Source organism: Phocoena phocoena, chromosome 4, assembly GCF_963924675.1.
Source record: "Phocoena phocoena chromosome 4, mPhoPho1.1, whole genome shotgun sequence".
Classification (NCBI taxonomy): Eukaryota; Metazoa; Chordata; class Mammalia; order Artiodactyla; family Phocoenidae; genus Phocoena; species Phocoena phocoena.
Window position 1 is genome coordinate 17077469 of NC_089222.1, and position 18075 is coordinate 17095543.

The 18075-nt window shown below is 36.2% G+C and overlaps 1 protein-coding gene across 2 annotated transcripts in view; it reads right to left on the minus strand.

Moving 5' to 3' along the window:
• The window catches only part of RYK (receptor like tyrosine kinase), a 95149-nt gene that overhangs the window by 25992 nt on the left and 51082 nt on the right, over positions 1–18075 (minus strand). The window contains exons 7-11 of one of the 2 annotated variants that reach the window (XM_065876343.1): positions 12947–13047; positions 11830–11838; positions 9835–9960; positions 8478–8564; positions 2971–3040 (exon numbers count right to left, since the gene is read on the minus strand). In XM_065876343.1, the coding sequence (XP_065732415.1) occupies positions 2971–3040; positions 8478–8564; positions 9835–9960; positions 11830–11838; positions 12947–13047 (393 nt within the window). The remainder of the gene's footprint in view (positions 1–2970; positions 3041–8477; positions 8565–9834; positions 9961–11829; positions 11839–12946; positions 13048–18075) is intronic. The other variant, XM_065876344.1, reaches the window with a different exon arrangement.

Below are 18075 nucleotides of genomic sequence, written 5' to 3' on the forward strand. Positions count from 1 at the left end.
TAAAAATTATTCTCAAAAATTCCAGTGGAAAAAGGAATGAAAAGAAAGAATTTCAAGATGCTTTAAAATATTTCAACACTTTAAAACTCTTAATCATGGAATGTTAAAACATGAAGTAAACATGATGAATTACATACCAAAACTAGTTTTTTAAAAAAGGTAAAATCAGAAACTAGATGTCATTTCTTGCTGAGTGTATTGAGTTTGCTTGATAAATTCTATAATATGATCACTGAAGATCATTATTTCTTTTTTAATTTTTTTTGAGGTACGCGCGCCTCTCACTGTTGTGGCCTCTCCCGTTGCGGAGCACAGGCTCCAGACGCTCAGGCTCAACAGCCATGGGTCACAGGACCAGCCGCTCCGCGGCATGTGGGATCTTTCCGGACCGGGGCACAAATCCGTGTCCCCTGCATCAGCAGGCGGACTCCCAACCACTGCGCCACCAGGTAAGCCCATTATTTCATTTTTAACCCTCATGCCTAGCAGTGTTACAAGTGCAAAATGGGCACTTAATGAATGAGAACGTATGCATACACAGAGCCATGAACAGTCTAGACATCAGGGGTCAAAAGAAATGTGTCATAGGCCCTAGTCCCCTTAAAAATGAAATAAATTGCTACAGTGAGTAGAAAGAACCATATACTTTCTACATATTGACAATGTGTTTTGCTCATTAAAAACCAGGAGTCCTGGTATCACTTTATGATGAGGAAGAACAATTAACCAGGATCAAACCATAACTTGCCTTTAGAAGACATTCCCTAATCACTGAACGTACAGTAACAACCCTAATTCAGTATAAGTCATCCCATTCCACCACCTAAGTGTATCCTGGGGCTACTAATTCATCCTAGTTGGATGCTGGAAAATCCTATAGCTTAAAGCTGCCTGAGAAAATGCTGCAAATGCTTGCTCTGAACATTTTTCAGCCAAAGCACCTTTGGGCTACTGTGGATATAAAACTGCTTCTTGAGAAAATCCTGGCTTTGTCTATATCCCTGCCACCCACTTCTGTGCTGATGTGGTACAGACCTTTCATCAAGGTAAGAATACTAGCTAAGTACCTAAGTACTAGGTTAACATTACATACTAGTATTAAACACTCTGGTTCTTCCCGCTAGGGTCAGCATAATAAATCAAGTACTCCGAACACTGTCAAAAAGGACATTCCCAACTGATCATTACCCAGTTCTTGCTTTGTTACTCAGAGGAAACAAATGTGTGTGGTTTTTTTTTTTAGAAAATATAGTCTAAAGGGTCAGTTATCTATCCATTCCTCTGCAAATGACTTCTATTCTTGGAATGAATCAGTGAATCAGGTCAATGGAAGGTAACATTCTTAAATCACATGACTTTAACCCTTCAAAAGGACATCTTTAGTCCCTCATTACTGTGTGGTCAATTTTTTTCAGAGGTCTCTGGCTTTTTTATTTTCAATGAAACTAAAAAGTACATCTGTTCATTATTTTAATCAATGTCCCAAGTATATGATAAAGCTAATGACATCTGTCCCAGAATGTGAAACCAGAAAAAGTTTTCTCCCTAAGAAACATGTACATTTCCTTCCATTCTAATACTGAGATGTATCAAACTTTGTTTCCTTCAGCCTTGCTTGCCCAGAAGCTAAGAGTTGTTTTATGTTCAATCACAGTAAAAATAATTGTCTCCTTAATGTTGGCTTATTTGTCTTCTTTTCCACCATCACAATGCCAAAAAACTCAATTTCATTTTCATTACCATTTTATTGATCTTACTATAGCTGCCTTCTTTTTAGGTTCTCAAATTCTTTTGACTATGAACCAAAGTATAAATAAAATTCAAAAATAAAACTCTGCATAGTCATCTTATTTTTTGGCAGAACTCAAGTAACTGCTCAAAGTACACAGAAATTACAATGCATAATGTCTTTTGCACACATCACTTTCTATCTTTTTTTTCCAGAAGTCCATAAATATCTTCCAACAATGATGGTCACCATTCCATTTTTTAAACATATGTGATCAAATTTTCAGTAGGCACACAAATTAAGCTGACTCTGTATAGTGCTTTAAAACAACAACAACAAAAACCTTGCCCAAATATTAATACTGCACATTGTGATACTATAATTACGCCCTTTTTGGCTCAGAAGATAGAATCTCTTATTATAGCTCTGTGAAAAGGACTGATATAAGGCTTTTTAAAAAAGTTCTTCATATACAGAACTGTAAGTAATTTTTAAAAATCATACTGCAAACTAATGATAAGAGACTGGTTAAATAAAATGTGGTGCATCCATTCAATGAACTACTATGCAGTCTTTTTAAATGTGGATGTGAATTTATAGTTACTTACATGAAAAGTTAGATACATTGTTTTGCCATATATCAAGAAGTGTGTTAACCTTGTTAAAGATAATGGTATTGTGATTATATAGAAAAATGTCCTCAACTTTTTGGAAAATGCATGCTGGAAATGCATTGAAAGTGCTAAGATATCCAATTTAGTTTAAAATATTTCCACACTTGCAAATATCTATCTATATCTACCTAAATAGATGATAGATACATAAACAATGCATAGCAAAAATGGCAAATGTTAACCACCAATGTATTCAGGAGGTGGGCTTACTGGTGTTTATTATTCTTTTCTTTGGTACTCTACATGTTCAACATTTCATAACAAATATTTCTTAGCATATGTATATCATTATCCTACTTTTTAAAGGGAAAGATGCACATAAATATAAACTCTTTCCTGAAAGCTCAGCTATAATTATCCAGATGTGGGCTTACATACTCTTCTTTATATTTTACTGTGTTTTAAAATTTTGTGCAATGAGCATGCATTTCACTTTTATATTCAGGAAAAAAACAAATTAAGCTATTCCAGAAATGCTTTCTATTAACAGCACATTACAACATTCTTAAAAATGTAGCATACAATGCTACCATGCTTAACACAATGCTGGGTGGTTTCTCTTCTCACCTGTGATGAAGACCTCGTAGCTTACAACTTTCAGTGAGCATCATTGTCACCTGAATTTCAGAAGCTTGATCTACATAAAGAAAAAGACACTGTCATATATAGTATGATAATATTATACATATGACATCAATATTTTCTGGTATTAGTAAGTAACTATCTCAAACTGTATGGTAAATTTCATCAAAAGTTACAGGCAAATCTAAAAATTCTATTGTAGTAGATAGTCTCATTGACAAGGTCAACATTTACAGATGCCATTAAGGATAAGTTTGACTACATAAAAATCAGAAACTAAAAAAAAAAAAAAAAAAAATCAGAAACTAAGTAAGGTTCCAGAAACAAAGCAGACAAAGTAATAACACTGGAAAAATATCTGTAACACATAAGGCATATAAAGGGCTGATTTCGTCTTTTCCCCCCTTCTTTAAAGAACTCATATGATAAGAAAAAAATCTGAAAAAGAGGCAAAGGATATTAACATATAGTTTACTAAAAAAACAACACAAATGACCAGGAAAATTAAAAAAACGACTTTCTGCTTCATTCCTCAGTAAAGAAATGCAAATTAAACGAGGAGATGCCATTTTCCTCATCAGATTGGAAGAGACAAAAAAGTCAGCTACCTGTCAGTTTGGGCAAGAGTGTGAGGAAACAGGCTCATCCACAGTATCTTGGGTAGGTGGGGGAAACAACATCTAACAAAATTTTTAATACCTTTTACCATCATCAATCCCACTGCTAAGAGTCTACTCATAAAAGCTCACCTATATATAACATAACAAGAATACTGTTCAATTATAACAACAAAACAACTCAAAACAACCAAAGACCAAAGTGCCCATCACAGAGAACTAGTTAAATTAGCACGTAAGAATAATATGCAGCTACCTTAAGAAAAAAAAGTCAGATTTACATGTACTGACAGAGGAAAATCTGCAAGACATATTAAATTTTAAAAGCAAGATGAAAAACTGTGTTTGTGTGATCAGTTATATTTCAAAATCAAATTTATTTGGAAAATTAGATATATTTGGCTGTGTTTTTCTTCTTACTCACACAGGGAATCATAAGAAATTGTTTACGGTGGTTACTTTTAGAGATGCGAGAATTTACATTTTGCACCTTTCTGTCCTGTTTAAACTTTCTAACCTTACAAACACAGAATTAGAAAAAAATGACCACAGGAGTTCTGACTGGAGATTGTGGTGCATTTTATTGTTTTCTTCTTCTTACCTCTATGTAGTTAAACAAACAAAAAGAACTACTATTATATTGGTAGAAAAAGATTTAATTTTCATATAATAGCCCAAATTAGCATGATTATTCCATTTTATTTTTAGCTTCTGAACTCATGGTTTTTGGTCCAGGTAACAAACAGAACTAAAATTGGCTTTTAGTTCAATGTTTTTGAAATAAAACATGATAATGCAATTTACCAATATCTTTAGTCTGCACCTTCAAAAGAATTTGAAGCCATTAAATATTTGCACAAATCTACAAGGGTGCCTTCTCTTATAGGGACCACTATTTTAATAAGTATAGAAGATTTTCTCCCCTGTCTGAAAAGAACATTTCCATTAAGTGAATAGTATATTTTCATTATAAAATTGAATATGAGTTTTAATTTTTTAAAATGGTTTTTAAATATCAAAAACAAAATTAACAGTATACCCTTAAAAATACTTTCAAAGAAGCCAATAATAGATTTGTATGTCAACAATTTAAAAAATCGTAATAATAATTTATAGATCTTCTGATCAATGCAGTACGAGGCGGAAGAAGATAGAAAGATGGGCAAAGCCAAGATCCACCTCCCAGCCCTACCTAGTAAAATGCTAAACCAACAGGAAAATCCAGACCTCTAAACTCAGGCACCATGATTATACACTCATTCCTTAAAAGTGGAGCTGTCAAAGCTGAGAAATAGTAAATTTCATTTACTTCCAAGACTAACCCGTGGAATCACTCCCTCTCTCATTACGTGACATTAGTGTTCCCTTTCCAGACAGCTTCACTTAGTTAAAACTTTTGTAGGAATACAAAATGGGTAGACAAAAAGCCAAGGACTTGGAATACTTGCTACTTCTTTGAAAAAGCACTTTACCTCAATGTCTGCTGAAATAAACTCTAGTTGTTTAAAAACTGCTTAAAATTTAGGAACATTTAGTAAATGGCAGAATATGCCTTTTTACTCTTTCTGTAATCTAAATAAGTGTTAATAAAATTATGGCCAGAACTATTTGGGGACTGGAAGGATCTTTTTTTTTTTTTTGCGGTACACAGGCCTCTCACTGCTGTGGCCTCTCCCGTTGCAGAGCACAGGCTCCGGACGCGCAGGCTCAGCAGCCATGGCTCACGGGCCCAGCTGCTCCACGGCACATGGGATCTTCCCAGACTGGGGCACGAACCCGCGTCCCCTGCATCGGCAGGCGGACTCTCAACCACTGCGCCACCAGGGAAGCCCTGGAAGGATCTTTTTAGAACTGAAAACTAGTAATAGTTGGAGGTCTGTACCCATTTGGTAAGAGTTTACCTTCTTGTCAACTGGTGCAGAGATCCAAGTAAAATGAAAGGTAATTTCAGGATGTGTCATTTTTTGCATAATTTTTTAAGTTTTTAACTTTGATAAGCATGTTCTATTAAGCCAGGGACACTAGAGCTGGATAATGAGCTAAGGAAACTTTGGAGAAAAAATAATTTTATACATTTAGTAAGAAAAAATCATTTTCCTGGATACCTTACCCAGTCTGGTCCTGGTCTTATAATTTTAAATACTGAAAGGTCTATCTTCAAGATGTATATATTTGAAAAGAATACTATACAATAATTTACATTCTAAAAGTTACAAGAACAAAATGATTTTTACAAAACCCTACTTATTTCTAATTTGTAAAAAATTAGAAGCTATAAAAAAAAGAAGAACTTAATACGAATAACCTCAAATTAATTCATTTATTTCATGGAATTCAATTTCACAATATTCACTGTGTGAAATTCAGATTCCTAATTTCAATCTCTGGAAATTTATATTGGGATATCCATTAAGTCTCTGTGAAAAATGATAACTTTTAAGAAGCCAAACTCCAATTTCCTGCTTATGCCTAAAGGCAAAGGTAGGGACTTCCCTAGTGGTGCAGTGGTTAAGACTCCATGCTCCCAATGCAGGGGGCCCGGGTTCGATTCCCATCAGGGAACTAGATCCCACATGCATGCCACAACTAAGAGTTCACATGCTGTAACTTAGAGTTCGCATGCCGCAACTGAGGAGTTGGCGAGCTGCAACTAAGGAGCAGGTGAGCCGCAACTAAGGAGCCCATCTGCTGCAACTAAGACCTGGTGCAACCAAATAAATAAATAAAATAAATATAAAAATAAATAAGTTAAAAAATAAAGGTAAAGTAACTGATCTTTTAAAAAATTATTTTTGCATTTTTAGCTGTACTTCTAATTGTATAGCATGTAACAAAGCATACATATTTGTGAAAGAACTTTGTCAACTCTACGTAGCTTCAATTAAAAAATAACATTCCAAAAGAATAAATCGCAGAGACACTCAATCATGTGGAGTTATCTAACAATTTTAAAGCAAATACCGTGGTCAGTACACTTCCTCTGTGTTTCCCACGCAAATCATGACCACATCTTGGCTAAGGACTCACTATGCTTTCTCTTGTTTCCGTCTTGCTCAGAGAGAACATTATAATTACAGTGGTAAGACAGAGAAACAAGCAAGTGACTACAATTCAAAGGTACACGGAAAGAGAAATCTTATCTTGTGAAACAGCCCCAGTATCTGCATTGTGTTTTCTTATCACTATTATTTCCTTTCCCCCCATTTCCAATCCTAAATCAACCCAATTCTATACAGAAACCTCTTTTGTTAATTCAACATTCCTTCAGAACAAATTAATAATATCCCAGTTCTAAATTATCCATAGAATATTTACAAACCCCAGAAGAAATATTAGAATTAAGGGGGAATGTTTCCTTTAAAAAATGAAGAAACTGTAACAAAAGGCAGACATTATTAAACTTAGGGCTCAAATTTTACATCTACAAAGAGTAATATGTAAAGTATCCTTCAAAACTAGTCAGAAAACCTAGTGGGACCAAACCTAAAATTCAATCTTTAGAAGTGTTTTGGGGTTAGGAGAAGTGAATGAATAAATTCATTTTATTAACTGTTAACTTACTTAACAGTAAGTTAAACCATCTGTTTAGAAAGAAGAAAGTGTTTGTAGCATCCTTAAACAAGCAATTTTGCTAAATTAAAAGAAAATTCCGAAGTTTTTTTGTTAGATTAGTACAACCCAACTTTTTAGAAACAATAAACACAAACCTTTCATGCTTCCTAAGAATTCCTTTAACTAAATTTAGAAACATAAGTTCTTATAAATTAACTTTGTGAACTTCACAAAATTGTCACCTCCTACTCATAAAACTGAATTTAATTTTGCCCTCAATTTCTGCATTTGGAATGCTAAATTTGTTTTTCCAAAATTAATAACTAGTTATTTCAACTTACATCAGATACTGTCAGACATTAAGCACTCTTTAAATTACATTTTCTCTCTTAAAATGAGCAAATAGACTTACCTAAGAATTATTGAAGCTTTTACAAAGCTTAAATATACTAATCAATTATAAATCATTAAAATTCTAATATTATAAAAGGACTTGCTAATTTACCAGTATTAGGCAATAAGCCATATAAAAACATATTCTAGTATATGTTGATAGGGAATCTCTAACTGAAAATTTTATATAAATCAGTAAGTGAAATCAGTAAGTGAAAAATTAAGCATCACATTTCTCCAAAAGGAGAATATGTGAAAATAGGTATTCTGTTCATGAAAATATAAACTATCACTACCTTTTAGAAAACAATCTGGCAACAACTATCAATATTTTAAATGTAAACACCTCGTGGGGCAGCAATTCCAACTACAGCTATACCCGCAAAACTCTACCAAGAAATAATACACACACACACACACACACACACACACACACACACACACACAGAGCAAAAAAAAAGGGAGGAGAGGGAGTGAGAGAAAGGCAAATAGCACCTATTCACATAAGGTTCAGTGAGTCTGGGGGTCATTTTTTTTCTTTATAAGTCCTCAGTATTGGGGGTGGAGGGGTGCTGAGATGGAGGGAAAACTACTATCAATGTTTTTTAAGAAGGAAAAACCAAAGAATTTTAACATAGGAAAAACATAATATTAGATATAGCAAAAATGAAGTCAAGTGGATGCAGTTTAATTAGAAGCCTGAGTAATATCTAATAAATATATAATGTCTTAATTTATTAGCTTCTATGTTCTATACCTTAACGAAAACAACACAAATCTCCTAAAAGGTTAGACTGTATGAGCTAAATTAACATGGACTGATTAATGATTAAGGTCTGGCATGCACTGAAAATCTGAAACAATTTTGCTGACATAAGCCACCTTAGACAGAAAAGCAGCATGGAAACAGAATGGGAAATAAAATCCTACCTTTAACTGTTTTTACAAATGCTTGTTTTTCCTTATTTGGATCTTTTTCATCTACTAAAATCCCATGGAAAATACGCCCAAAAGTACCTAAAAGGAAAAATAATAATTATTGAGATCATATGATAACGTTCATAAAACTATAAGTACAAAACTTTCTGGCACAATACAACTTAAACATAACAAGGGAAAATGTGATCAACATTACTCCAGCCCTAGCATAAAAAGACTCAAATCTTTGTTTTTTAATGACTGTTAAAGGCTCTTTTTAACTACAAAATATCTTAACTTGCCTTTTGAAATACCAAATTTAAACTATATATGAGAATTCATTCTGAAATATCCTAAATAAACTAATGATATAGACAGGAGCACTGGAGCTCAGTAATGGGGTATCCGTAGAGACATTTATGAGTTTCTAGGCTTAGCCTCAGAGCAACGACAAAGGAGAAAAATGGACTCTCCTCATACATTCAAAAACACCAAAAAAATGTGCTTCCATTAATTACTATTTGCCACTGGAGACAGTTCAAGCCCCTCCCTTGGCTGTGACTGACCTACAAGCATCTCAACCAAGCAGATGAATTCAGAATGACTCACATGCATCCAAAACATTCCAAACTGAGTTATGGAAGGGGGGAAAGTAATTCTCTATTTAACAACTTGAAGAGCTCAATAAAGTATTTTATTATTAGTTTCTGTCTTCTTCTTTCAGCATTCTCCCCAGTCAACACCTTGAAACTCAAAAAAGAAAGCAAGGACCAGCAAGAGGGGGAAGGGCAGGGTCCTATCTCTCAAACACCTATCATATGTTAGTTCATTCAATGAACATCAGTTCATCTAATCTTCATAACTGTCTAAGAGTAGACAACTGAGTCCAAATTTAGAGAAGAGGAAACTGGACATGGAAAACAGGAAATGATTTCCCCAAGGTCACATAGGTAATAAATTGTGGGACTGGGATTGGAAGTTGGGCACAACTCCAATCCCCATGCATGCGCCTTCTGCTAGAACCCATACACTTTCCATCACAGACAGAATTACTTAGAATGCTTCAGAGGCCTGCTAGGTAGTGATCACCTTCAGACAAGAACTAAACAGAAAATAAAGGTGACAAACACTAATAATCATGCCTTAATATACTTGAAAATCAACAATTGCACCAAAGCTGTCCATATTAAGGCAAATTGAAAATCTAAAGAAAGGGAAAATAAAAATCAGTGTTATAGAGGAAACAAATTGTGCACTGCTTTCTGTCCTTAAACTCAAAATGAGATGAAATTCTTAAATTCTGAAACAAAAAAATTTTTATACTACTAACATTTCTTCCTTGAAAACCTGATTTTGAGATAATAGATACCTTCTTGGAGTACATCTTTTAGAGTTATCCTCTCCCTGGATATTGCGATATCCTTCACCTTAGCTTTGGCCTCCAAAAGAGTGACACTTCTCAGGTCATTCTTCTCTATCCGCAAGGTAGGATAACCTGAGGAGCCAACAAAGCCAAACCAAGAAATATAAATACCCTTATTATGGCATCAGGGTCAACTAGTTCAGTTAGAACCTCAGGACTCAAGTCACAGGAATGAATGAATGTAAGAATCATAAATGGAAAAAGGCACACACACGAACAGGGAGAATTACTTATGAAGGCCATACTAAATTTTAAAGAAACACTTTCCCACCTATCCCAAAATCTTAAAATGCAGAATTAAAACAAGAAACACTAAAAATAATATTATATTACCACCACTTCAACTGCTTTTCAGCCAAATGAAACAAGCTTTGATTCATGGAATTTAATGTAATCCCTCATATGGACTGCTTTTCTCTCCAAAGATTTTCTAATTCAGTCTCCTAACAAAAAAAAAACCTTTTCAAATGAAGACATGTTTGTAAAAATATCTTTTCTAAAAAAACATATAATTGATTTAATCATTCTGGCATCCATACAGCCTAGTCATACCACTGTGAGATTCATATATGTTTTTCGGTTCCCTAATTCCCATTCATTCTTAATATGATGACGGCAAAACAAAATTCCTGGCCATCAATTAAAATTCTCATTGCACACAAAAAAAGTCAGAATAAAAGTTAGTGTTAGCAAGCAGAAATTGGAATGGTATCCCCATTGGAATAGTATTTTGGGGAAGAAAAATCCATAAAGAATGGGTGGACTTGGACAACGGTCATCAGTGGCTGCTAGAAGAACTACATGAAAGGCTTTGGAAACCTTTATAATGGATGGATTAGGCTGACAAAACCTGATTCCACTGATCAGCACCTTGACCATGATATGTCTAGGTGTGTGTGCATATGTGAACATTTATGAGTGCATTTATGAGTGTTTAATCGTTCCTGAAGTTCTCTGAGTTTCTTGCATCTGTGGACTGTTGTGTTTTGTTATTTTGGAAAACTCTTGGCTATTTTGTCTTCAAGTATTTTTTCCGCTCCTTTCTTCTTTTATTTATAGACAAATATATTTCCATTGGGTTTTCTTAAAAGCACTATTTGTTTTTATCATACATAAGAAATGAAGTATCTATCTCCTTAAGGTAATGTCTACAAAACAAATAAACTTCTTATTGGTGGTAAATAAAAAAATTTGTCAACAAATAAATGTATTTCCACTGACTTTTTAAAATGCATTTGCTTTTAGCACATATAATAAATTACTATCTACCTCTTTAAGGTTATATCCACCATCAAGAATTGACTCTAATGAGCAAATCTTGACAGCTAGACATTAAAAGCAATGATGTGTTTCTTATAAATAGTTTGGACTACTCTCACATCTATCATTATATTTCCTGAGGAGCTTATGTCTTTCTTTCCTTGGTGGAGATGTTAACTGCTGTTATGATTTCTCTTAGATTTCTTTTAAGCTAGAGTGCCCCCTCCTTCCCTTTCGTTTTTCTTGCCACATCTTATTAAAGAAACTGCGTCAATTATCCTGGAGAATGTCCAGCAACTGCCTCTTCTAGTGTCATCTAACTTGTTTCCCTATCCCTGTATTTCTTGTAAACTGCAAGTCAGTTTTACAGCCTTGATTAGATCCAGGTTAACTCTTGGAGGGGGAGGGGAGACAAGAATACTCCATCTGGGAGCACAAAATACTTAGCTGTCCTACTTTTAATGATGCTAAGTTTCAGTAGTGGATTCAGGCGGTGAAACTCTGATCCCTCAAATGGTAAAGTGCCCTACTTCCCTTTGTTCATATAGTTTAAAACACTAACGAACTTTTCCTGAATCAAATATTTTATTAGGGGATGCAAGTATGATTTTCTAATTCTACCGTTCCTTCCACATTTATTAGCTGGGATTCTTCTATAAAAAAACATTTTCCTTCATAAACCAGCACTATCTGGTTACTGTGAAATAGTTCAGGTAGCCAGTTGCCAGAGTAAGGCATAATAATGTCTTAGTTAACTTGGTGCCTTGGTTAACTCCCATAATGACTGATTTTTCTAAAAAGTATCATTACGAACTTGTGGATTTTTACACATTTTTACATTTCACATTTACATCACTTCATCAATCCACTGCAGTCATTATTCTTTCTGATGTTCAATGGTCCCATTGTGGGGAGCTCTTGTCTTTAGTAGCTTCCTGGATTTTTGGCTCAGCAAATGTCCCAGGTTTATCTTACACATTCCCGACCCAGTCCTGGAATCATCCGTTTCTCCAAAGAATCCTGGTACTTCTTAATGAGAAACAGTACTGAAAGACCACAAGAGGGCACTGGGTGAAGAACAGATACTCCTTAATTTTAGTTTACTAGAGAGTAAATGTCAGCCCAGGGGAGATAATAGTTAATTGCCTACAAGAACCTCATTAATCAATGGCACCATTGAGTTGAGCCCTGACTTGTAGTCCACTGTCTATCCTGATGATTGTGTAGTTTCTTATTTGTATGGTGAGTGAGTCCTCATTATGTCTAAATTATACTCTAAGAATGATTATTTTCCCCCAAACATCTACATGTTACAGTATAAAAACTTTCATCAAAATCCTGTTCAAAAAAAGGAAATCAGACCCCATTCTCAACTCTAATGGCAACTAGTTTCCCATCATGATCAGAAGACAATGTAACGTCCTAACCACAGCCCATGAGACCATCAAATAATTCATTAAAATCCAAGTCTCTGCCTTCATAGAAATCAGTGGCTGATTCTATCTAACTACCTGAAAATCCTCCTTCTGAATTTGTATAGAGATGGTTCAGCAGCCCTCTTAATATAATCTATAGAAACCTCCCCAAAACTAATTCTAGCCATTAAACCTAAAATTTTAATACTCCAATTTTGGAATGTTTCATTCAATGCTCTAGAAAGCAAAAGTTAAAGCCTAATTCTGTACATGTTAGATTCTATGTACACAGCATGGCACACGTAACTAACCACACAGGACCAAGGAAAGACAGAACATAGACAATTTTAGTAAACCATCTTTAGAATTAAATTAACTCTTACTGGTGATAGGAGTTGCATTGTTGGGTGTGTCGGCTCTCAGATACTGAGTCGTCTGGGTAGATGGCTGAGACAGCCCTTGGGAACTACTGCTGGCACTGATGCTGCAAACAATTTTTAAGAGAGAAATACTTGGCAAGTCAGCTTCAATGAGAAATTTCCTTTTTCCATACATACAAAATGCATGTAGCTATTATAACCAGCTTAAAACCCTAACGGAGATCACAATAATGCATGGATCTCTATCACAAATGTTCCATATTGAAATTTTAATCTGCCTCATAATGTAGAGCTCTATTTTTTCCTTCCTTTCTATCTCCACAACCACCAGGCAGGTTCATCATATCATAGTCATTCACAAATGTGGTATTCCTCAGACACCATAGATAGCAGTCCTGAACCTCACAAAATGTTATGCTAGGGAACCATCTCTTAGGAAAAGAGCTCATGCCACTCAATTAGATTGCTTTTAAGAAAAGGAGCATAAGGACAGGCCTCTTTTAATGATGGTCCAAAATCAAATGGCCTACAGATGATGGAGTATGAAAGCAAATCAAACATGCCAACGTGCTCAAAGCTTGGGAAGGGACTTCCTACCTGGTTCAAATCTGTTTAATCATATACGTTTTGCTTCTTCTACTTCCCCAATCCCACCTTTTTAGAATTTACAGAACTTATTAGAAATCTCTAGCACGTGAAGCATTCTATTACGCCATATTCTTTAAGTAATGAGGAGACCCAGAAAATGGTAGGCTCAACTAAATGTGAACCCCATACTCAAGATTACTACAGATTAATGTCCTTTTGTCTTGTCAGTGGACGACGACCTTATCCCAGGGTCACCCTTACACACATTCCAATTTCACTGCCTCAGCCCTTGTAGTTTTGCAGCAGTGGAGAAGTGAAGCATAGAAATTCAGCATGAAGAGTGAAATCACAGGCAGGATGTCATCCCCTCAGGAGCAAGGTCTACTTTCCATGCCTCCCTTAGCTATAGAATCGGCAAAGTCCCATAAGAGGCTCCCAAATTTCCTAAATTGTTTAAATCACCACACCCCACAAAATAGTTCTGTATTTTCATAACCTAATGATTAAAAAAACACATAATGATAAAAAGCTGCTACTCAAAAATTGATCTATATAGGTCTACACATATAGTGGGTATGGGACAGTACAGTGAAGAGATGTAGATCATAACCTTGAAATCAAAACTGCCAGCACCACCATTTATTAACTAGCTGTATGACCTTAGGCAAAATGCTTCTGGAGCCTCAAATTCCTCGTGGATAAAATAACCATAATACTACCTCCTGAAAAGGTTGCTAAAAGGATTACATGAAAAATATAATCCTTTTAGGGCAATGCCCTGCCCTCAAACATACACTTACAAGTTATTATTACTAATTATGCATATTATTACCAATATTATGCATCCTTAATTCCTGGAACCACCAGGCACCTGTTTTTGGAGTTCTGAGTACATACTACTCAAAGACCACGTCGGAAATCAAATCTGTTAAAAGTCCAGGATTCAATAATGGGAAGAGGAGAGAAGCATTATCATCCCCAAAGAGGGGGGAAATAATAGAATACAATTTACTTACCCATAAAATGGGACTAAGAAAACCTACCTCCCAAGATTTTTGTGAGGCTCAAGTTGTATAATATATGTGAAAGTATAATTCAAATATTACCTGCAACCAATGTACAGGTTGAAGAAATATGCACAGACCCCAAATTATTTACTAGTTATTGTGTTTCTCTTCAGCAGCTCAACAGTAGGTGGCACTCTTGTACCACCTCAGAATTCCTGAAAAGCCTGGGCATACAAAGATGTTATGCACTCATCCATATTTAGTGGTCCCTACAATGAGCACAGCACTAATGTTAAGTGATCAGAACAAACCTTTGAAAGCCCAGACTTACTGTTATGAGAGAAGCACGGAGCAGTTGGGGATCGACCCCTGATACCTATTAAATTCAATATCTACATAGCTACATCACATGAGGTAAAAAATGAAATAAAAATGTACACTTGCTAGCACTTAATAGTTTTAACACCAGTCTAAATAATCTCATTTGACTTTCATAAGCAAGTAAGATTAGTTATGAAGACATTAACCTTGCTTTAGCGTTGAAGTTAGAACTTAGGGCAAAGATCATCATTTTCCTTCAGAGCGCTTATTATGATTTTTATTTCTCTATTTTTCTGTGTAATTCATTTATTTAATTATTCATTCAAAAACTATTTACTAAGTGTATACTAGATGCTAGATACTGTGCCAGGTGCTGGGGATACAGCAGTGAACATAAGAAACAAAGATCCCTACCCTCATGAAACCTACATTCTAGCAGGGATTTTTGGTTTAATATCTATCTTGCCCAAGCAGACTGTAAACTCCACGAGGGCAGGAAAGGTACCTATTTGTTCACTCCTCCCTTCCCAGCACTTAAGCCAGGGCCTGGCACAAGAGGCCTCAAGTGGGCCCAACTCTTAGTGAGAGCTCAATTAACACTTACTGAATCAATCAATCAATAAACAGAGAAAAACACCCTTCCTTGGAATAGAAAGCTATAAACCACACAGAAGAGTTGCTGCTGACATGAGCTATTGATATATACTGAAAGAGGGAAAGAATTATTGCTCTAACAGAATGGTTTCCTGTCTCTCTCTACTCATTCCTCATTCAACAAATTCTTCATGCAACATTCATTCAGTGATACCTGTTAGACACTGAATAAGGGGAATACAGAAATGAATAAGGGGAAATAAAAGGGACCCTGTCACCAGTAATGGCAAGGGTGATGGGGCAATGCAGATAATGGAAAATGAAGATATTGCCAAATAACAAGTTCATGTATCCCACAAAGGAGTGAACTCTCCTATAGTTGCAAGCTAACAGGGAAAGACTACAGTATAGACAGGGGGCAGATCAATCCCTCTGTGGAAGGACTTTACAAAAGCTCTGCATCTCCAGAATACACTCATCTGGCACAACACAGAGACTGAGAAGATGAGCTTATAGTGTCAGGAGAGGGAAAGTCACACACTTGGGCTCCAACTGCCCCTGGCATGAGCACACCTCAGGCAGTTTTATTCTCTGCCTCTAAATAAGCTCTGTGTATAAGAGGACTCTGGTTCCTGAGTGTCAGGAATGGAAGAACTCTGTACCATCCCTGTGCAATTCCATGGAGCCATGGGTCCCATCAAACCTCACAGGGCTGCTGTGAGGATTAAGAGGATTAATGGATGTAAAAGCACATGGAACAGTGCCTGGCATATAACAAGTGCTTTATACAATTACAGTACTGAGGTATTACAATACAGCTATTACAACAATAATGAGTCCCTCCTGTTGCTCGGCCCTGGTCCTAGAAGTGCAACCCTGAAAAAGTTATTTAATCTCTTCAAGCCTGTTTCTTTATCTTTAAAACAAGGACAGTACCATACCCATAAGTGGCTGTGAGTGTCAAATAAGATAATACATGTAAAGTGCTTGGTACAGTACTGGTAAATAGCACTCAATGAAATGGTAGCCATTGTTAACTCAGTGACCCCAGCACAGAGGGAAGAAGCAGTGTCTCTTAAATGCTATTAGATTACTGGAGGGGAACTTTCTAGTCACCACTATTAGCTTGCCTGGCATGTAATAAATAACAGCTAGTAGAACAGGAAAGAGATGAAGAAGAAATTAGTCCATCACTACCAACACACTGCAACTTTATGAAAAGAAAAATCATAATAATGGCACTTACTATATGCCAGGCTTGTTCTAAGAGTTTACACTTTTATTTCACTAAAACTTCGCAACACGCCTACAAAGTATGTGCCATGATCATCTCTGCTTTAGAGATGAGGAAAACTGAGACATAAAGCAGCTACAAAACTTCCTCTATCTGGGCCTGTAGCACAGACAGAATTCAGAGATGTGCTGGCTCCAGTCCATGCTCTTAACCACTAGGCTGTACTCTGAAAACAAGTGATGATGAAAGCTGCTTCTATTCAGGCAATGTCTGGAAACATCTGCCTGAAAACTAGAGAATTGGAACACCAATTCATGGGTGGTAACAAATTATTTCAGCAGCAAAGGTATAAGCCCCATGGATTCTGAAGTTCTTGCACAACACTGATCTCTGTGGGTTCAGAGCCCCCCACCCACCCACAAGCAAGCATTCAAGGAGAATGTGTTTATCAAGACAGACTACTAAATGCCATGCCTTCCAGTGACCTCTAACTCTGCCATATCCTCTCTCAGAGTCCCATCAAAATGTTCCTGTTACTTCACTTCCCCCTCAGTACTTTCTCTACAAAACCCGATTGTAAGTAACACAACCATATATACAAAACATACTCTGAAACACCCCACCCGTGAATTTCCCTTCTCACTCTGACCTCCTCCCTCTTCTTTCTCTACTCAGATAAAGAAAGGGTAACAGAGGGGACAGAGAGTAGTTAGGGGCAGGAATTAATCCAACCAAGATCCCCATCCCCTTGTGCTTTTGTTACTGCCACACATATGCTTACCCACTGTATGTATGGCACCACGTAGGACTGGGAAGTCAGCAGTAAGATGCACTGTTCCCTAAATGGGAAAAGCTTACATTCCAGCAGGAGAGACAAATACACAAAAACTGATTTTAGAAGGAAAAAGTAAAATAATTGCTACCAGAGAGAGAGACAGAGAAACGGAGAGGGAAGGAGAGAGAGACAAAGAGAGGAGGGAGAAATTGATGGTTGGGAGGCTTAAAAAAGAGTTCATAGAAGAGACGGCAATGGAGTTGAAATGTGAAGAACGGTTTGAACCAGTGGAAAATGCAGGGAGCCCTGTGGGCAAAGGAAAGCATGAACAAAAGTCCTGGAGGGCAAAGTGTAGGGCAAAAGTGAGGAACAAATAATCATTTAACTGGAGCGTGAAGTAAGGATGAGAAACAAGGCAGGCTCATCTCCAGACTGTAAAGGAGGGTGCCTTGAAAGCCAAGTCACGAAGCTGAGAATGTCTTCAGTCAGCAACTGGGAATCACTGAGGAGGGAAACGAGAACTATGCACTAGGAAAATAAACCTGTCTATGATTCCATCTTTACCTCTCACCCTATCCTGGCTATAACGTCCTCCTGGTCATCTTGACTCACC